At 36.1% G+C, this 22,268-nt stretch overlaps 1 protein-coding gene across 1 annotated transcript; it reads left to right on the top strand.

The window, feature by feature from the left end:
• Nucleotides 1–13,292: 13,292 nt before the first annotated feature.
• On the top strand, nt 13,293–21,619 carry LOC114267677 (pectinesterase). The gene is made up of 3 exons (XM_028208721.2): nt 13,293–14,004; nt 19,347–19,698; nt 20,782–21,619. Exons 1-3 carry the CDS (start codon nt 13,366–13,368, stop codon nt 21,471–21,473), a joined length of 1,683 nt encoding a protein of 560 aa, XP_028064522.2. The 5' UTR covers nt 13,293–13,365; the 3' UTR covers nt 21,474–21,619.
• Nucleotides 21,620–22,268: the final 649 nt, after the last annotated feature.

Genomic DNA, 22,268 nt, shown 5'->3' with positions numbered 1-22,268 from the left:
AACCATTGGTAAGTTGCTCCTGCGTTTTTCAGTCCAAAAGGCATTACCTTGTAACAATACAGTCTTTTTGGGGTGATAAACGTTGTCTTCTCTTCGTCTGGAGGGTACATGGCTATCTGGTGGTATCCTTTGTAAGCGTCCAGGAAGCTCATCCTTCCATGTCCAGATGTGGCGTCTACCAACTGGTCAATCTTGGGTAGAGAAAAGCAGTCTTTGGGACAAGCTTTATTCAATCTTGTAAAATCTACGCAGACTCGCCATTTACCATTCTTCTTCTTTACCACTACTGTGTTGGATAGCCATGTTGGGTAATGAACTTCTCGGATGGCCCTAGCCTCTAGAAGTCTGTCCACTTCTTCTTCTACTGCTTCGACGTGCATCAACGTCGGTCTTCTGGCTCGTTGAATCACAGGTTTTGCCGACCTATCGACATTCAGTCTATGGCAAGTGACCTCGAGGTCAATGCCAGGCATTTCGTAAGGTGTCCAGGCTAACACCTCAATGTTGGCTCTTAAAAAAGTCTCCAACTCTTTTTTCTCTTCTTCGGCTAAGCCCGAGCCGAGAAGAAAGAAATGTTCTTCGTCGCCATCCTGGACGAGGATTTTCTTTAGCGCCTCTTCACTCTTCTCGGCTGGTTCTTTGCCGATATCTTCTAGGACTTCCACGTCATCATCTTCAATTTCTGCCTCTTTTGGATCTCGAACGCTGTAAGTAGACTTCATTGTTGCCATGGAGCACCTTTTTGCCTGCAGTTGATCTTCTCTAACTTCTTCAATCCTGTGCTCTGTTGGGAACCGTAGTAGTTGATGCAATGTTGAGGGAACTGCCCCCATTGCATGCAACCATGGTCTTCCCAAGATGATGTTATATGGTGAAGGTGTGTCAATCACCATGAATTCTGTCCTGATCTTCTTAGTGCCAGCTTGTACTTCCAAGTTTGTTGCGCCCAGTGGCCACGTCGGTGTTCCATTGAAGCTGACCATCGGGTTATTGGATTGTTCTAAGTCGTCAAAATGAAGGCCCAGCTCCTTGTAACATCTAACATACATGATGTCACAAGAGCTGCCTTGATCAATCAAGATGCGTTTTACTTGGCACTCCCCTACCTGGAGGGATACTACCAAGGCATCACTATGTGGATGCTGGACCATCTTTAGGTCGACTTCAGTAAATGCTACCGTCGGTCCTTGGTATTCTTCAGGCCGAGGTCTTTTGTGTCCGACCTGGTTTATGTGTTATAGGTGTCTTACCTTCTGGGTCTCCCTTCGTATGTCATTTTCGTTCACCTTTGAGTGAATTACGTTAACCACCCGTGGTGCTCTTGCGGGTGGTTGCTGTGTTAGGGGGGTGGAGCTGCTGGTGCTTGAGGCAATCTTACCTATTCTTCTCTAGTCCTGGCTTCATCAACAAGGTCCCTGAGATGTCCTTGCCTTACCAAGTCTTCTAAGTGTGCTTTTAGGGCTCTGCAGCCCTGAGTTGGGTGCCCTTCTTCATTGTGGTAAGCACAACGCCTACCGACGTTTCTTCCCATGAATTCCCCTGGTGTTCTTGTCGGTCCTCTGAAATAGGGTTGGTTTCGTATTTGATCCAAGACTTTATGGATCGGGACTCGGAATATAGTCATTACTGCCTGTTTTGCCTTCAAGTCCGTTTCTTGCTTGGTCGGTCCGTTGTTACCTCGGCTTCGCTTCGGCGAGCCGTTTCCTTTCTCCTACTTTATTTCTTTATTTCCCAACGTATCTTCCTCGGCTCTAGCGTATTTCTCTATTCTTGCCATGAGTTCTTCCATGCTTTTTGGCAATGTTTTTGCCAAAGATTTCTGTAATGGGCAGTCATCTTTCAGGCCGTTCTTGAAGGACATGACCACCACCTCTTGGTTGCAATCGGGTATTCGATTGAACACCTCGTAGTACCTTTTTACGTAGGCCCTAAGGCCTTCATCCTTGGCGATCTTTAAAACCATCAGTGCGTCGACCCTCAAGGGCTGAAGTTTATTTGTCACAAACCTGGCCACAAACATCTCAGCCAGGCCTTCCCAAGTCTTTACGCTTCCCTTCAGTAGTTTATGGAACCAATCTGATGCAATTTCCCCAAAGGACGAGGGGAATACTTTGTAGAGCAACGGCTCGTTCCCACTATATAACGCCATTGAATTCAGGTATAGCCCGACGTGGAAGTTGGGATCTGACTTACCGTCATATATTTGGAACCTCAGTATACTGAATCGCTTTGGTGCTTGAAATTTGTCCAGTTCCAACGAGAATGGTGTCCTCGGCTTAACCGAGGAAGTTACCTCGGCTTCAGCATTCTGTTGTTTCCTCTTGAGATAATCTCTCAAGTCTTCTTTACTCCTCCCTGGAGCTCGGCTATCTCTGGACTTTAATCTCTTTGGCACATTACTTTCGGCCTCGTGGTGGGCTCGTTTTGATCTCTCTCCATGTGTTGTATCAAAGCAGAGCGCCTGCCCTTGAACATGCCGATGTTCTTTGGGCTCTGGATCCTTCGTGTGATACGTTCTTCGGGACTCCTCTTGTCTCGGCTCTTCTCGTCCGCCTTCCCTGGAAGGTCGGTGAGAGTGCCTTCCGCTCCTGGTGTGCTGAGGGACTTCGGGGATTGTTCTTCTTTGTCTCTTCTGGGTGTTAGTTGCTAGCATCGACGTATCCTGCAGCGGGTATGGTGGTTGCATGACATTGTTTTGCATCATGAAGTTGACCACTGACTGTAGGTCTGCCAACTTGTTTGCCAAGTCTTTTACTTCCTCATCCCTCTGTAGGCACCTATCCCTCCATACCTGAAGATTATCTTCGTTATAGTACTTGCTTTGGTCTGTCCTTTTCGAAGTGTCGCCCTCCTAGCCGACGTCTTTCTCTCCGTGGCCCTGATCACGAGTTTCAGCATTGTGGTTGTCTCCTTCAACGTCAAGGTCAATTGGCCTGCCACTCCCAGTAGGAGTGTCACCCCCATTGTTTTCCCTCTGTCCGTTACTGGCCATCTATTCTTCTAAGATTCCCACAGACGGCGCCAAATTGTGTGGGTGATTTTCTGACCACACTGCCCACCTAGTAATCAGCTGGAGAGCACCGGTAGAATAGATGGCTTAAACTAACCTGCAACAGAAAGAAAAGGCTCCAGCGGTGGCTCTTCCACCCGGGGGCACTCCGACGATCAAGTCAGTATATCTCGCAAAGATAGCAAAGTGCAAAACTTACTGCTCAAAGCATAAAATTGTGTACCTTAGACCCACGGGGGTGCCTCTCTTTTATAGCCAACTCAATCCTGATCCCACTAGAAGCCTGACTTCTATGTACTCCCATTCAGTGCTTACTTTGGATTTCTCAAGAGATAAAGATAAACTCCCTAAGAGCTTTATCCTTATCTTAGCTAAGTCTTCTCTTTACTCTAGGACTCCTGTCCCTTATCTTTTATCCATTTATCTCAGATTCCGATATCTTCGGAGATAACCTCGGCTTTGCCGAGATAACCTCGGCGTCATAACCTGGACACGTGGCACCTCGGCTGACACGTCGGCGTCACCTTGCCACGTGTTGGTATTCAGAAAATACATCCCCACAAGTATATTAGATAATCAAGATGGTTTCAAATCTTTCGTCATTTATATAACCAAATGTTACAAATTATTGTCAACACGCACATGTTTATTTGCTTTGTTGTGGTGAGGTCATTTTCGTAGTGTATTTTTTAAGATTCTTTTATTTCAAATTAAAATACTTTTAATTGTGAGTCATAATTATAAAAGTGCTATCATCATTTCATTCTCAATTAATTTTATAAAAAAATGTTGGGCGAATATTTAAACCGATTGTACTCTTTCTAGTTTTCTAACTTAACAGTTTGATTTGACTCATTTTGGGCTCCTTTGATTATTCAAATTGTTTAATATGCAGAATTCGTCAAGTATTTTATTTTTGTAAAAAATTACGTTAATCGGATATCAATAACTACTTAATCATATCACATTTGTATCAACAGTTTATTTTTAAAAACATACTTACTATTGGCACAAATTTAATCTGATCAAATATCTATTGATATTCGATCGATGTGATTTTTTTTTGCAGAGATGAAATATTGAACAAACGTTACATATTAAATTATTCGAATCATCGATATAGACTTCATGGTGGGCTTATGGAGACTCAACAACACGTTCCAGTTCGATTTCAGGCTAAAGAGAAGTGTGAGTCATATTTAAAAGGATTTGGTTTGTTTCTAGTTGAAAGTTGAACTAAGCCAGGCAGTTGAAGTTTCTGATCAATAAAAATCATTAAACGAAAAACTCTTACCTGTAAGAGTTTATGTAAACATGGCCAAATTGAATTTTTTCAAAGACTTTGACTGGTAAGAGTCTTTCGTCTAATGACTTTTACCGGTCAAAATATTCTATTTAATAATTTTTATTAGTTAGAGATCTCGACTGTCTGGTTCAATTGAAATTTTAACTAGAGAAATTATGTAACATAGTTCACACTGCATAAGTTGTGTGTTTTAATTATTTAATAAAATAGATATTATGCTAATCAGTAAAAAGACTTTAAAAGGTTATATACCAGGATGCAATTAATAGTTTAATACTGGAAAATCTAAAAATCTAGAGAAATTAATTCGTGATTATATTTGAACTTTAAATAGTGATTATCAATTCCTATCAAACAATCAATGACGAATCGGTACAACGATTTAACGTGAAAAAAATCACAATGGGAGTAGCTCCAATTGTTGTAAAAAACCACGACCAAAGCCACAAAATAATCTATTAAGAAGACAAAAAAGAATTATATTTGAGTACCCTCAATTACTTAATGAATCCACGCCCGAATTGAACCAAACCCAATCTGTCTCTTCTACCATTGTCTTCACCTTGGAATTGTTTTGCCCAACGTTGAATCCACAATACCAATGTCGAATCCATGATAATGAGCCACTCTGGAATCTATCAAAACTTCAGGCCCAAGTTTTTCGGAATCTACCAATGAACACCTCTCTCTTTTTGTGAATAAACGAACAAAATCAACCATTGATGCTTATCAATATATAGTTCGTTGATTAATCGATCACCTTCTATACATCAAGAAAAATCATATAAAACACCCTCTAATGTAGAACACTTTGTAATTTTTTCCTCTCTGAGAATCTGGACAGGTTAAACCTTAAAAGCAGCAAACGACATACATCATACTAAACAGAGTTGCACTAACCACTCGAACAACCACTTGACTGCTCCAGTAGTGTGAGTAAAGGCAGTGCAAAACATATAGGCCAACTGTTCCAGCGCACACTTCACCGCTCGATTAGTAAAACAAATTTTTTTTTTTCAAAAGTTCTAAATGCAGATTGAAATACTGGATCTCTACTTCATTTTTTATTCAATGGACGTCTATCTCTTAGGATACAACGATCCATGTCTTATACTAGCAGCATTACTATTACAAGCCTAGCGAACTTCGATGTGCATGTACTCTCTTTATAAGAAAATTAGACTCAGGAAATATGAAGAATAAATGCGAAGTGAAGAAGAAAATGACAATTCTCTATCTAAATTGAAGTGAAGGAGATGGAATTAATAGACTTCTATGTGACTCTTCAGAAATGTTGTGACCCTTTAAAAGGACACACCCTTCCATCTCAAGAGACACAACCAATGGAGTAAATTTAAATTCAAACTTTCCAACAATCCCCCACATGAATGAAATTTACGGAAAGGGCATGCAACAACATGTAGACAAAGAGAAAGTACATTAAGAAAATATCCTGCATCGAGATAGGTAGCTTTTGGCTTTGAACCTTCCCTAATGAAAGCCTATCGGACTTACTAGCTAATCAGTAGACGTGATGCCTTGAACTGTTCAGCCATTTGTGTAAACCAAGACAATAGAATTCACACAGAATATCTCCAGACAAAGTTTAGTTCTCACGGTTGTGGCCGTTTTTAGACTTACCACCGCTCTGGTTTTGATTATTCCGGAGAGGGGTTCGGGTTATGCGGTATATTGTGATGCCCCACGAGAGGGTTTGGGTTGTGTGTTGATGTAAGAGGGGAAAGTAGTAGCCTATGGCTCACGTCAGTTGAAAATACATGAGAAGAACTATCCTACACATGACCTCGAGTTAGCAGCTGTAATTTTTGCTTTGAAGATTTAGAGGCATTACTTGTATGGTGAGAGATTTGAGGTGCTCTTGGATCATAAGAGTCTGAAATATCTGTTTACACAGAAAGACTTGAATCTGAGGCAGAGGAGATGGATGGAGTTCATTGAGGATTACGACTTTGAATTGCACTATCATCCGGGGAAAGCCAATATTATGGCCGATGCCCTTAGTAGGAAATCCATTAGTGATGTAGCTTATATAGCCATCCGGGAATGGGAGATGTTGGGCGCACTTGGCGAGTTAAACTTGTTTCTAGGTGAATTTGTTGAGTCTGCAGCCTTGTTTTCTGTGGTTGCACAACCTACGCTCGTGAATCGAGTGTTAGAGGCACAAAGGGGTGACTTTGAGGTAGAATCCTTCCGGGAAAAGATATCCAGTGGGAAGGTAGAGAAGGGCTTGACTGTGTATTTCGACTTGAGTGTGAGGTACCGAGACCGCTTGTTTGTGCCGGAGTCTTGCCGAGAAGAAGTACTCCGAGAGTTTCACTATTCACGCCTTGCGGTGCATCCGGGAGGCACGAAGATGTATCATGATTTGAGTCACCAGTTTTGGTGGAAAGGGATGAAGAAAGATGTGGCAGTTTTTATATCTAAGTGCCTTACTTGTCAACAAGTGAAGGCCGAGCACCAGAGGCCAGCGGGTTTGTTGCAACCCTTGCCTAAAGCCGAGTGGAAATGGGAGCATGTCACGATGGACTTCGTTGTAGGTCTTCCGAGGACTCAACGGGGTAGTGATGCCATTTGGGTGGTAGTAGATCGGTTGACTAAGTCAGCGCACTTTATTCCTATGCGCGTGAGAGATTCGGTAGATCATCTTGCCGACTTGTATATTCAGGACATAGTGAGATTGCACGGGGTCCTAGTGTCGATTGTCTCAGATAGAGATCCGCGTTTTCCTGCTAGGTTGTGGCAGAGTTTGCAGAGTGCCTTGGGCACTAAGTTGACCTTTTAGCACGGCTTACTATCCTCAGACTGACGGGCAGTCCGAGCGTACTATTCAGATCCTTGAGGATATGCTTCGAGGCTGTGTCCTTGACTTTAGTGGGTCGTGGGAGAGGCATTTGCCCTTAGTGGAGTTTTCCTATAACAACAGTTTCCAATCAAGTATCGGTATGGCACCGTTTGAGGCCTTGTATGGCCGACCGTGTAGATCTCCAGTGTGTTGGGCTGAGGTGGGTGATGCACCTTTGTTGGGCTCGGAGTTGGTGCGAGAAACGAAGGAGAAAGTTGAACTTATCCGTAAGAGGCTCGTTACAGCCCAGAGTCGCCAAAAGAGTTACGCCGACCGTAGGCGGAGGCCTTTGTCATTTGAGGTGGGTGATCACGTCTTTCTGAAAATATCACCTAGGCGGGGTTTGATGAGGTTTGGGAAGAGTGGGAAGTTGTCCTTTGAGTTTATTGGTTCGTTTGAGATCCTTGAGCGGATTGGGGAGGTTGCATACTGTTTAGTTTTACCGCCGCAGTTGTCCGGGGTGCATGACGTGTTTCATGTTAGTATGCTTCAGAAGTACGAGCCGGATCCATCACATGTTTTGGATTAGACCGACTTAGAGGTAGATGAGGATGCCTCGTATGAGGAGAGACCGGTACGGGTCTTGGATAAACGGGACCAAGTCTTGCGAGGCAAGACAATTCCCTTGGTGAAGGTCTTGTGGAAACATCACAGAGTGGAGGAAGCCACTTGAGAACGTGAGTTAGAGGTCTGAGAGAAATATCCGGACTTGTTTGTTAATGTTTAACCATGTATTGGGAATTTTGTTTTGTTGATGAAATCTAAAAACATTGTATATGTTTTGGCTTATGAAAATATTGAAATTGTTGAATACATTTCGGAACTATGAGTTTAATTTAACATTGTATATGTTGAATGTGGTGTAGAAATGCAAATATATCGTTAACATTGAATATGTTATTGAATTGTGGAATATATGTGTTGAAAGTGGTGGATTTCAAAGGAATGCATGTTGATAATGCATGTTGAAAGTTATATTGTAAGTTGCCTCTTAAAAAGAGATGGAATGACCAGTAATGGGTCAGGATGTTGAATGTTGAATTACAATCTTATTGAGAATAAAGAAAACACATTTTTTTTTAAACTTATATTGGTAATTTTGGGGACGAAATTCTTTAAGGGCGGGAGGTTATAGCAATCCCGGTTTTCTTTTCATTGTTTATTGTATTCCAGACTCGGTTTCGTGGATGATTGTTGTTGTCTGTATCGCATTTCCATCCTTTACGCTTTGTATTTGAGTTTTGGGTTGTGTTGGACAGGTTTAAAACAGGTTAATTGTGTTTAGAAACAAATAGTTTATGCCCAGATTTTTGGCCTCCACGCTCGAGCGGGCCCTTTTGCATTTGCTCCTTCGCTCGAGCGGGCAGTCTGACGCTCGAGCGGAGACCATCGTCTGTAAAACTTCTGGAAGTGTGTATTCCACGCTCGAGCGGCGCTTTCCACGCCTGAGCAGGAGTCTGTGTCTGACGCTCGAGCGGGGCGTTCCATGCTTGGGCGGGCTGTATTGTATATCAGTCCGAGATGAAGCTTTTGAAATCACTTTTTTCGGTCCTCTCTCTCTCTAAAGCATTCTAAAACCCTAATTTAAGAGCTTCTCTCTCTAGACTACATCTTCTTTCCACAAATACATCTAGTTCTAGTGATCTTCTACCCCAGTTCCTTTGTATAAAGTGTGGAGCTTGGCGTGATCTTCGTTTTGATCCGAAAAAGTTGGTGTTTGGAGCATCTTGGGTTTTCACCTTCTTCTCCTTTGAGCTCCGAAATTTGAAGTAGGGATAACTACTTATATTTATGGTCTTTGACATAAACATGTAGTCTTTTTGATTTAATGTTGAAGTTGGGAAATTTTGGGTGTTAAAGTTTCAAAACTTGAAATGTATAAAAAGGGGTTTTGTTCCTTTTGAACTATATATGTGTATATGGGTCTTAAAGTGAGGTTATTGATATTTATTATTAATATTTGGACCTTTGGGTCAATGTTGAGAAAAAAAGGAAAAATGCTTTAATTGGGTTTAATCGGGTCATTGATGTAATTAATGAAATTAATTATGAGAATGTGGAATTGGTTTGGAAATAATAAAATTGGGAAATTATGAGATAGAATAGTGGAGTTGGATTGATTAATCACTCACCTTTGAAGTTGTTGATAGTTTATCTGTTTGATGAATTTATTATCTGTTTTGAAATAATTGTCTTGGGCTATCGGTGGAGGATACTCTTGATTGTTGTAGACACTACATGATGATTAGGAGAATTAAAACTAATCAATTGAGTATGTCATTGAATATGACCGATGGAATAACACATTGAATATGTGCTTTGATTGATCATTGTATATGATAAGTGTTTAAATACATTGCATATGTATCTTGTTTGGGAGGAGATATGGGTTGTACTCCAAGGTTTGAGAGGAGATAAGGGATGCTCTCTCAAACCTGTTTGGGAGGAGATAGGGGATCGACTCCATTGATAACTAAGTTGGTCGGAGTGTCCAGGGTGAAAGTCCCGAAATCTTGATTACGTTTGCATAACGTAGATGAATGAAAGTATTTAAGTGTTAATGATATGAGTTGTAGTCTCATTTGAAATTGGAGTATTGAAATGTTAATGATGTGAGTTGTAGTCTCATTATAAACTGTTTGGATGAATAGAGAACCATATCTATGAATTGGTTTGGATAATGAAACGGAAAAGGATTGATATTTATATATCTGTGAATATGGATTGGTTATGAAAAAGATGTACGTCTGTTTATATGAGTTAAACATTTATCAAAAGCTAATATTTTAGTTATCGTTCATTTTATGTTTAGAATATCTCTACTGGGCGTTGGCTCACCCTATATGGGACATCATTTTCAGGTGCATGTAATATGCCGCCTCCAAGGATGTAGCTTGGGAGGTTGTAGAAGCTGAAGGCTTATTTTTGTGATTATCTTGTGTATTACATGTAGATTCAAGCCAATGGCTTAATGTGTTTAGAGTTAGAACTCTCTATTTTTGTAACCAAGTACTGGCTCGGAAAGTTATAAGTCCGTAGGGCATTTACTTTTGTTGTCAACATGTAATACTTTTGAACTAAATACTCTGATGAATGGAAATATGTTTTATTCTTTTATGTCTATGGATGTCTTGAATGATTGGTTTTTATGTATTATTTTGAGCGCGTTACACTGCTCGAGTGATCAAATAACTTTGACTTCAAGGACAGCGAAGTGGCAAACAAAGAATGCTCAAGATACGGAATATCAGTATAAACTCCTTTGCATAGGCACAATTTGTATTTTATTCGCATCTAAACACTCAAAGCCTCACTAAAACAAAAGAGCGAATAAACTTACAACTGAAAGGAGTTTTATCAAATGGGATTGCCAATTACAAAAATCTAACAAATACTTTAGAAAATAATGAAAAATAAATAATTTGTTAGATTTATTTTATTTTTTTCTCATGAAATAATGATTAATTGTTCATGAGACTTGCGTATAAGGAATATTTTTGATTAGTTATGAATTAAAATTAACATAATTTGTTCTTGGGTTAATTATATTTTTTCCTCGTATAATTTGATTTAAATTTTACTTTACCGTCTATAGTTTTATTTTGAACAATTTAGTCATTTTGTCAAAATTTCCTTTAATTTTTCTTACATGTATACACTTTAGAAAACTGACAAGTATTCTAAAATTGTTAATTTTAACTTCTAACTTAAATGAAATAACTAAATTAAAATATAAGGACTACCAAATTACTTAAATTAAAATAATATTAATCAAAGTGAAATTTGAATCCAACTACATGAAACAAAGTTTCTAATTCAGTAGTACAAATCAATGTATATATAATAAATATTTTTAATAATCATTTTTTAATGAGTAGTGTTACATTTTTATAATTTTTTTAAGAATTTCATCAAGAAATATGAATTTATAATCTAAATTTATTCAACCAACAAACTTTACAATGTACTAATTAAATCTCAACTATAAAATTTTGCTCTGACTATATTTTGAAACCTTATTTCTAGATTCCTAACCTTTTGGTTTTTTAATTGTGTAAATCATGTTAGTGTTTATTCATTGCATGTGTAAAAACCACAAAAGTATGGTGAATCTCGAGATAGTCATCATCATAAACAACAGCAAGAACTCCAACTTGAGTATGCAAGTGGGTGATGTTGGGTGATAACCAATGCTTTATATTTGAGTTGAATCCCTTTAAATGGATAAAAGGGTTGAAAAATCTTAAAAGAGAATCTAAATATAATTTCGAGTCTCCATGGTTTCAGTATTTGAAACATAAGTGATTTTTTATTGTCTATTTTAACTGAAATCACATTCTCAAACTAGATAAGTGATTTTTTATTGTCTATTTTACTTTGCTTATCAATTGCTTCATGTTTCTATGCTAATCAAACTCTTTATTTTAACTATTTATTTAAATATTATTAATTTTATACAATGTCACATCAGCAATAAAGATAGAAAGAAATGATCCTAATAATTAAATACATTTTACCTAACCTTTGAAGGCTAGTTACAAGTAGCTAGTGAATGTGAGTTGAGCTAAAATACTTAATCATATGCCTAATGCATTAGAGTTGAAAAAAGTATATTATGCTAGGCATTTTAACTAACAAGCATATATGTCTAGTGGATTGGAGATGTTCTAACAATGGAGTATTTGTAATGTTTTAAACCACGGGAGACAATCTCTATTTTAAGTAAATTTCAACAGGTATATTTGTAATTTATCCTTTTTTTTTTCTATTCATATTAGTTATTATTATCATACTATTTTAATCGATCTCGTTCCCAATATCAAAGTTGTGATAATATAAGCAGCATGTCATGTGCAAAGATAAAAATTTATAAAATTTGTTAATATATATTTAATTAAATTTTCCTTTACGTACTTCACAATAGATGGAATAATAATCACATGTTATGTCAAATTAAAATAATAAGCTTTTATATAAGAATAATTCTATGTACCCTATTTTAGCTACCTTGAATTTGTCCTGAAAGAGATTGTGTAGTTGATATTGAATTTGTATAGTATAAGATTCATGTGTAGAATGAATTTAAATCACAAGATAATAATTTCAAATAATTAATTCTGATTATGTAATATTACTCTTCATATAATTGTGATGGATAGTAATCGTACTAGTTGAACCCCTCCCCGCAAATGGCCTCAAACCATGGTTGTCTCTATTATTTGAAGTTGGTCTCATCAAATGGAATCATTATTATTTAATACCTTTAATTAAGTTATTTTTCTCAGATAGACATTAAACGATAAAAGAGCTATTAGATTTATTTAAAATATGATACAACATGTGACTGGATATTAAAATATATGTATGTTTATAGGTTGATCTACACATTATTTTTTATTTTTTATTTTTACCTAAGCTATATGTCTTCATTTGGGGAAAAAGTACTTTATGAACCAGAAAATAATTTTAAAAAATACCTTAAAAATAAATTATGGATTGCATTCAAAGGAATTTGATTTAGAAATTTCATATTTTGAACACTTTTTTAAACACATTTTGGGTGATTCTTGCTTAGGACTAATATGGTTCGTTCCATTTTAGGTTGAAATATTATTCCTTTTATTTGATTATTTATTTATTTTACAAATTTAATTGGTTTTTTAGTTCTTCAAAAGTTGTTGTTGTTGTTGTTTTTTTTTTTTTTTTTCAAATTATTTTATTTGATTTTTGATTTTAGGTTCTCGAGGACTAGAGGGCCCTAAAAAAAGGAAAAAATTTGAGAAAAAAGTAAAATAAAGGCTAAATTATACTAACCATTCCTAAGGTCTAAAATGAATACAATAAAGTCAACAAAACTAATCAAGTGGGATCAGTCAAATGTGTAACTCTTAAAATAAAAAAGGAAAAATTATAAATCAGTGATAATATGACAAAATATTTATAGATAGATGAAAAATTTTATGTCTTTAATTATTAATATTTATAAAATTTACTATTGATTTGAATTTTTTTTTTAAAAAAACATACACTGAATTCTAATTTTTTAAATTAAAAATAAACTAATTTTTTTTAAAAAAACTCAATATAATAGCCTGAAATCCAACGAGGCGTTCGTGTTCGAAGGTTTATTTAAGGATACCATGACAAGAGAGACTCACAGTAGAGCAAACATACTTCACTACCATCATGGCAAACTTTGCTAATCAACCATTGCTAGACTCTCCCAAGAGAAAACTCTCTTTCTGCAAATGTCTCTCTTTGGTTCTCTCTTTAGTTGCCATCATAACCCCAATCACCATACTCACCATCAAGCTTTTCAATGAAACTTCTTCTTCTTCCTCTAATTCTCTTTCTCTCTCAGCCACCCTTTGCCACCCTGCTCTTAACCAACCCTTATGCTCCGCCATGGTATCAGAACTTGCTCCACCTGAAATATTGATGAAAATGAACGGCCCAGATGTATTGCAGGCCTTCTTGAAGAAGTCTGCATCAGGCATACGAAAATCTATGGAGACAGCGAGCGATGTCCGCCGTCGGATCAATGACCCGAGAGAGCAAGCGGGTCTTGCTGATTGTCTGGAGTTGATGGAGCTGTCCATTGATAGAGTGATGGAGTCTGTGGTGGCAATTGAGAAAAGGACATCCAGGTCACATTCGGACGCCCATTCATGGCTCAGTGGTGTTCTCACCAACCATGTCACTTGCCTAGATGGGTTAACTGGGTCGGCCCGGTCCATGATGGAGCCTGAGCTCGAAGACATGGTGGCAAGAGCTAGAGCTTTCCTAGCCATGGTGGTTGCAGTATCACCACCAGAAGAAAATGAGGTGAGTGGGGGGACTTTAAAGTCTCACATCATATAAATCCATCATAAAATCAGATGCAATTTTTTTATATAAGATAAATCTTACTTATTTATAGATTTCACGCTCATATAAGAAAATTGTCTTTAATTTTGTGATTAGTTTCTAGAGTCATATGTTTTTAACACATCTTATTTAAAAAATTTTATGAATGAAATATACTGATTCACATTTGTTATGTAACTGAAGATAAAAATAACATATTTGATGTGCCATATTTTTTATTAACTAAGAATACTAGGTAAACAGTACACTATTATGTTTGGAGAGTATCTAATATTTTCTTGTTTATTATTTAACATATAACGTGCCACCACTTTAAAAATAATGTACATGAATATGTAACCAATTAAATTAATACCATAATAATACATAAGATCGCAAACGATATATGATGGAAAAAATATGAAAGACGAAATAGTTCTGCAAACTAAAATTAAAAAAAGAAATTAATAAAACATTCCTAAGATCTATTATATTAAAAGATACATTATTTATGTTAAACAAAACTTGAATATCAAAACGCAATAATTTTGCATCTCAAAATGTAAAAGAAATATGGTTTAAATAAAAATTATAATGTAATGAAATTATTTGACAATGGGGTTCATTAATTTAATCTTGAAACTTTTGAGATCATAAAGACAATATATAATAATTTGAAAGATCATATTATCTCTACTTAATTGTCTATCTATCCACTATTCCACATATTTGTCCACGTTATTTATACGTCCAATATCACTTATCTGTTCACGAATCATTAATTTATTTTTCACGTATCACCTATCTATGCACTTAATCTATCGTCTGTCCATATCACCAACATTGTAGGTTGTCACCACCCGTAGCCGACTACATCCAACGGTCCTATTATAGTTAGGCAATCCATCAACAGTGGATAAAAATGAAAAAATTATCCTTAAAAACAGTAATTCATCCTTTTCACGAAACAATTTCATTAATCATATCTTTATTTGGGCAGACCAGACTCCACTAAAGCGGTGACAGGGTCCCATCCACCTATCATCCTACAAAATACCCTTGATTTTTTTTTTAATAATAAAAATTTTATTTGATAATTAATTAATCCTATCAAAAAAAAAAAAAAAAAAAAGCAAAGGACCCCATCTATTAGAAATTAGGGTAAATTACACTAACACCCCTAAGGTTTATTTTTATTATAGTTCCCCTCTCACCTTTTGAAAATTACATCTCTCCCAAAGTTTAAAGTTTCATTACAGATTCTCCCCCTTCAGCAGTTTAATTTTTTTAAATACCAATTTTGCACTCTTTGGGTAAATTACATTCACACCTCTCACATTTTACAAATTACAATCCCCTCCCCAAGGTTTAAAGTAGCATTACCAATTACCCCATCGGTTAGTATTAGTTGGAAAAAAATTCATTGAAAAAAAAAATTAATTGGAAAAAAAATTACTCCCTCCGTCCCAAAATAATGGTCCCTTTTGGGGAATCCAACTTTTTTTGGTAGTACAATTATTGCATTTGAAAAAAGTTGATTTTCCAAAATTATCCTTTTGATAGTACATTTTTTGGGAATATCAATGCATAATTGTACTTTTTATGTTGTTTATTAATTTAAAAGAAGGGTAAAATAGGAAATTTATATTATTTTTGTACTTGATTTTTGAAGAGGGACTAATATTTTGGGACAATGAAAAATGGAATAAGGGACTAATATTTTGGGACGGAGGGAGTAATTGAAAAAAGATTCTGTTAGTGAAATTTTTATTTAAAAACCAACGTAAACTCATTTTTTGAATTTATGTTTTTTTACTCAAATTTATAAATTGAGACAACCATTTACAAACCAAAAAAATTATCAAACAAGTTTTTATGACAATTTTTTAATTTTTTTGTAAATATAAATTGAAAGCTGAAAACGAAATGGTTACCAAACAGGCTTCAGATGGTAAAAATGTCATAAAATTAACAAATAATTAAATAAATTACCAACGTAAGAAATGACTTCTCAAAAGATTCTTAGGTTATGTATGGTTTGATTTTTAGATTTTTTTTTTAAATTAAAAATTAATTTGGTAAAGAAATAAAAAATAAAAAATAAAAAATAATTATCACTTAAGGGTAAAAAAATAATTAGGGTGTGTTTGGTAACGTTTACGTTTTCAGTTTATATTTACAAAAATTTTAAAAACTGTTTTTTGTTTATTTTTAGAAAAACATAAAATACAAACGCGTTTGGTAATTAATAAAATGTTTAAAAAAATTTAAAAATATAAAAAAGAATGAGAAATGGCAAGTGGTGGCAAGTGGTGGCGGAAGGCGGTGGAAGAAAGTGGTGACGGTGGGTGGCAGGTAACTGGTGGTGGTGGGTGGGTGGGTGGGTGGGTGACGGTGGCGGGTGGTGGGTGGTGGGTGGTGGTGGTGGTGGCAGGTGGTGGTGGGTGGGTGGGTGACGGTGGCGGGTTGTGGGTGGTAGCGAATGGGTGGTGGCGGGTGGCGGGTGGTGGTGGCAAGCGGATGGCGGATGGCGGGTGGTGGCGGGTAGGTAGCGGGTGGTGGGTGGGTGGGTGACGGTGTCGGGTGGTAGGTGGTAGCGAGTGGGTAGTGGTGGTGGTGGGTGATGGTGGCAGGTGGGTGGTGAGTGGATGGTGGGTGATGGTGGTAGTAGTGGTGGTGGTGGCGGGTGGGTGGCAGGTGGGTGGTGGCGGGTGGGTGGTGGCGGGTGGGTGGTGAGTGGTGGTGGCAAGTAGGTGGCGGGTGGATGGCAGGTGGGGGGTGGGTGGTGGCGGCGAGGGGTGGGTGGTGGTGGCAGCGGTAGTGGTGGTGGCGGCGAGGGTGGGTGGTGGCTGGTGGTGGTAGCAAGTGGGTGGTAGCGGAAGACGGTGGTGAAAAATGGTGGCGGGTGGTGGCTAGTGTTGGGTGGTAACAAAAAAAAAACTTTAAACTCAAAACGGAAACACATTTTTTGTGCTTTCATTTTTTGGCCAAATTTATAAACTGAGACCACTGATTTATAAATCAAAAATTTTACCAAACAAGTTTTTATTTGAATTTTTAAAATTTTTGTAAATATAAACAGAAAACTGAAAATGTAAGTGTTACCAAACGGCACCTTAGTATTTTAACTTTTGGGTAGGTTATATATATACGTATGGTTGTTTCAATTTAATTGGTAAAAATTTATTTCTAACCACTCGAAAGATAAAATTTTATATTTTTTATTTCTTAACCAAATTAATTTTTAATTTTAAAAAAAAATTCTAAAAATCAAACCATACATAGGCTAAAAATATTTTCATAAGTCATTTCTTATGTTGGTAACTTATTTAATTATTTGTTAATTTTACGACATTTTTACCATCTGAAGCTTGTTTGATAACCATTTCGTTTTCGGTTTTCAATTTTCAATTTATATTTACAAAAATTTAAAAAACTGTCATAAAAACTTGTTTGATAATTTTTTTAGTTTATAAATAGTTGTCTCAGTTTGTAAATTTGAGAAAAAAAAAGTAAATTCAAAAAATGAGCTTTCGTTAGTTTTTTAACAGAAATTTAAAAATTTTACTAACAAATTTTTTTTTTCAAATAATTTTTTTTTCCAACTAATACTAACCGATGGGGCAATTGGTAATGCTACTTTAAACCTTAGGGAGGGGATTGTAATTTCTAAAATGTAAGTGGTGTCAATATAAATTATAGTGAGGACAAAATTGGTATTAAAAAAAATTAAATTGTTAAGGGGAGAATCTGTAATGAAACTTTAAACCTTAGAGGGGAGATGTAATTTCTAAAAGTGAGAGAATGAACTATAATAAATATAAACCTTAAGAGGCGTCAGTGTAATTTGCTCTAGAAATTAAGATCCGTTTGGAATTTAGTCCTTCTTTATTATATTTCTCTTCTCAACACTCAAACTAAGTGTGAGGTCAAGGGTTAAATATTTGCTTAATCACATATATAAAAAATGTACATATCTAATAATTATAAAATAAGGATACAAATTTATAAACTATAGGGAGGGGATTGTAATTTTTAAAATGTGAGTGGTATCAATGTAATTTACCTAGTGAGGACAAAATTGGTATTAAAAAAAATTAAATTGCTGAAGGGAGAATCTGTAATGAAATTTTAAACCTTAAGGAGAGATGTAATTTTTAAAAAGTGAGGGAAGGAATAATAAATATAAACTTTAAGAGGTGTCACCATAATTTATCCTAGAAATTAAGATCAGTTAGGAATTTAGTCCTTCTTTATTATATTTCTCTTCTCAACACTCAAACTAAGTGTGAGGTCAAGGATTAAATATTTGCTTAATCACATATATAAAAAATGTACATATCTAATAATTATAAAATAAGAATACAAATTTATAATTATTTGAAATTAAAAAAGTACATTACACTCATCATTAGATAATATAACAGAACCTCTCCATTATAAATATATAATGAAAATTATTATAATTCATAAAAAATGTTATGTTTGACACAATTAATAATAAAGTTATCATGTAGTAATTATAAAAACAAATTACATCTCGTCGAATACGATTGTAAAAATATATATATATATATATGGTTAAAACGATAATATTTTATTAAAAAATTATTTTACTCGAAGGTGGAGAACTTAAAATATTAATTAGTTTAATTTTTTTAATAAAATTTGTGGAACTTATATATATATATATATTTTTTAGTGACCCCATCTATAAAATTTTCTGAAATCGTTACTGATCTGTACAACCAATTTTCAAAGGGAAAATGTTTGAGAGCTCGAAACTTGCCCCCCCTAATCCCCCTAATGCCCAAAACGACGTCGTTTTGGGCATTAGGCCTTTTTTTTTTTTTTTTTCTTTTTTTACTGCCATTTTTGACCATTTCCGAGCTCAAACGCAGGGGGAAGAGGGAGAAGGAGAGGGAGAGAGAGAGAGGGAGGGAGAGAAGAGAGAAGAGGGAATGGAGACACACACACACACAGAGGCCCCTGCATTCCGGCCGATCGTCCGATCGTCGAGCTCCGCCGATCGTCGCAGCTCTGCCGATTTCGTCGCAGCTCCGCCCGGCCGCCGTCGCCGTCGCCTCCGCCTCTGCCTTCTTCCCTTCTTCTTCTCTTCTTCTTTCTTTCTTCTTCTCTTCTTCTTCTCTTCCTCCGCGTCTGCTTCTTCTTCTCTGGAAAAAAAAAATTCAAAAAACGTCGAAACGACGTCGTTTTTATTTTCGGGAGATTAGGGGGACGCTCTTTCGAGCTACGTAGCACGGCTCTTTTCAAAGTTACAAAGGGTCTCACATAATTTCTATTCTATTTTAATTTTTCAGGCGTCAAATAAGTTCGAACCTATGCATCTTATCGAGGAGTTTCCACGGTGGGTGACAGGCAAGGACCGGAAGCTTTTGGAGGCGGTGGCGGGGACTGTCAATGCCAATGTGGTGGTGGCGCAGGATGGGAGTGGGAACTACAAGACTGTGAATGAAGCTGTGGCCTCAGCACCAAACAATGGCAACACTCGTTACGTTATCTATGTCAAAAAGGGTACTTATAAAGAAAACGTTGTGATTGGGAGTAGTAAGACGAATGTTATGCTTACTGGTGATGGAATGGGTTTGACTATCATCACTGGTAGCTTGAATGTGGTTGATGGATCTACAACTTTCAATTCTGCAACTGTTGGTAAATTATCTTACTCTTTTGAATAAAAAAAAAATTATCTTACTCTTTAGATTAAAATTGTATAGAATAATATAATAGAATTATGGACTTGTTAAATTAGGATAAAATTTTATAAGGATGTTGGTTAATGATTTGTTTGCAAATTTTTAAAAGAATACTGTTTTTCCTTTTTAATAGTATATGGCTTATTTTTACATTTTATACGGATATAATAAACACATAAATACATGTAAGATTATAATTAGAAAATAGTTTAAGGATTTCTGTATTCAAAATTTCTATCTACATATTGACAAGGGCATAATAAAAAAAAAATTATGTCTAGGAGGCGAAGATGTGTGCGAAATAAACATAACAGGTTTCTTTTAGTTTTTTTTTTTTAATTATTATTATTATTATTATTATTATTGGAACTATTAAAGAAGTTATTTCGTTGTTGACAATATCTAGTAAATGAAAAGTAAAAACATTCTGCTGATTTTAAAAAAACAAAACAAAACAAAACAAAAAAATATATAAAAAAGGAAAAATTACAAAATAATAATAATAATAATAATAATAATAATAAAGGTTTGACCCTTGTAACAAAATAAATCATAAATTTTAATTTTGTCAATTTAAATATTGATCTTTTAATTTATTTTCAATCTAAATCATAATCCTACTTACGTAAAATAAAACAGACTGAAAATTGGTATTTATCATTAAATTCAATGTAAGTATACATAAAATGTCTAAAATATCATTTTTCATTGAATTTAGTAATGAGTAAAATGTGAAATAGTTAGAGATCATCTCATTATACATTATAAAAAAAATTAACGAAAGAATGAATTAGTAAAGATGATTTTCAAAAACTTTCGCACTTCTTATTTGCCGTTTCTGTCATTTTAATAGATCGTTTAAAAAAACAAAAAAAAACTATTTTCACAGACTTTGCATAGTCAGTATTCTATGGGCCTTAACAAGGTGGCTATAGATGATCCCAATACCTCAATGAATTGGGCCTAATCTGGGCCTACTGCAAGGCCCACAACTTGTAGGATTCTCTTTTAACTCTTTTTACATAATCTATGAATGTAGCTGCTGTTGGTACTGGATTCATAGCTCAAGATATCTGCATCCAAAACACGGCCGGGGCGGTGAAGCAGCAAGCAGTAGCGTTACGCGTCGGAGCTGATCAGTCTGTCATAAATCGTTGCCGGATTGATGCCTACCAAGACACTCTTTATGCCCACACTAACCGGCAATTTTATAGAGATAGTTATATTACTGGCACGGTGGACTTCATTTTTGGCAATGCCGCGGTGGTGTTCCAAAATTGCAAATTAGTGGCCCGATTGCCCATGAGTGGACAGTTTAATGCAGTTACGGCCCAAGGCCGAGTTGACCCAAACCAAAACACCGGGACTTCAATCCAAAGTTGCAATGTGATACCTAGCTCGGACCTTGAGCCCGTTAAGGCCACTATAAAATCATATTTGGGTCGCCCATGGATGAACTACTCAAGGACTGTTTTCATGGAATCATACATTGAGGACCATATTGATCCTACAGGTTGGTCAATCTGGAGTGGTAGTTTGTATCTGAACACATTGTATTATGGTGAGTACATGAACAACGGTCCGGGCGCTGGTACTGCAAAGCGCGTCACATGGTCGGGGTATCACGTCATCACTGATCCAGCGGTAGCGGCAAAGTTTACAGTGGCTCAGCTAATACAAGGAGGCGTATGGTTGAAAGCAACTGGAGTAGCCTATACTGAAGGCTTGTGAATTAGGCTTTTCCATTTCTTTTGTTAACTTGTCCTTTGTTCTCTTTTAAGTACTATATGTTTCTTGGTTTTAAGAGACATTATCTACTGTTGTATGCAATCTTGGAATAATTTATATGGCCATTTTACTGGCATGTTTTAGTACAATCCAATCTAATCTTCTTGAATTGGTACACAACAATCTTGAATTGAGGATCTATTTTTCATCTTATTGCCAACCCTAAGTATATTAACTTTATCTGTATTTTTATATATCAAACCACACAATAAGCTTTATATACAAAATTAAACTACTAAAAATTATAATGAAAGGAAATGGCAGCACCCATGTCAAGTGAGAAATGACATGGAATTCCTTCTCCTCAAAATTCATGTCTAAATGCGCAATCGTGCCTTCAAATTCCCTCCACATTGTGTGATTTGGAGTACATATTGAGGACAGAGGCATAGGAATTTTGGTGACATATGAGAGGATCACTGGCAGGGTTGGCCAAACTACAATGCAAGACCTTTTGATTTATTTTTAGAGGCATTTAGACTATATTTTTAATTATGAAGTGTAGACATTTGGAAAATATAGTTTATTTTTTACTTGGCCTTTGGACAACAAGCGCCTTTTATACTAATCACTACTGTCGCTGGCTTTGGAACACTACATTACCTACAAGTTCATTTGTGGACTTAGAAGGCTAACCTAAATAAGTGCTTTCATGCCCATTAGTGTCATTATATTTTTGGGGTTTGATTTCATATTCACATTTCAATATAAGAAAATTTGAAAGGGGTTATGGGATCT

Source organism: Camellia sinensis, chromosome 9 (genome assembly GCF_055761805.1).
Source record: "Camellia sinensis isolate YWXY chromosome 9, ASM5576180v1, whole genome shotgun sequence".
Classification (NCBI taxonomy): domain Eukaryota; kingdom Viridiplantae; phylum Streptophyta; class Magnoliopsida; order Ericales; family Theaceae; genus Camellia; species Camellia sinensis.
This window is presented reverse-complemented; position numbering and strand designations above follow the sequence as displayed.

What these genes read in the sequence shown, in the direction of transcription:
- LOC114267677 (XM_028208721.2), top strand. Translation starts at nt 13,366, where the DNA reads ATGGCAAACTTTGCTAATCAACCATTGCTAGACTCTCCCAAGAGAAAA. An exon ending in CACCACCAGAAGAAAATGAG is followed by an intron (nt 14,005 to 19,346) that starts GTGAGTGGGGGG and finishes TTAATTTTTCAG; the next exon opens with GCGTCAAATAAGTTCGAACC. An exon ending in TTTCAATTCTGCAACTGTTG is followed by an intron (nt 19,699 to 20,781) that starts GTAAATTATCTT and finishes CTATGAATGTAG; the next exon opens with CTGCTGTTGGTACTGGATTC.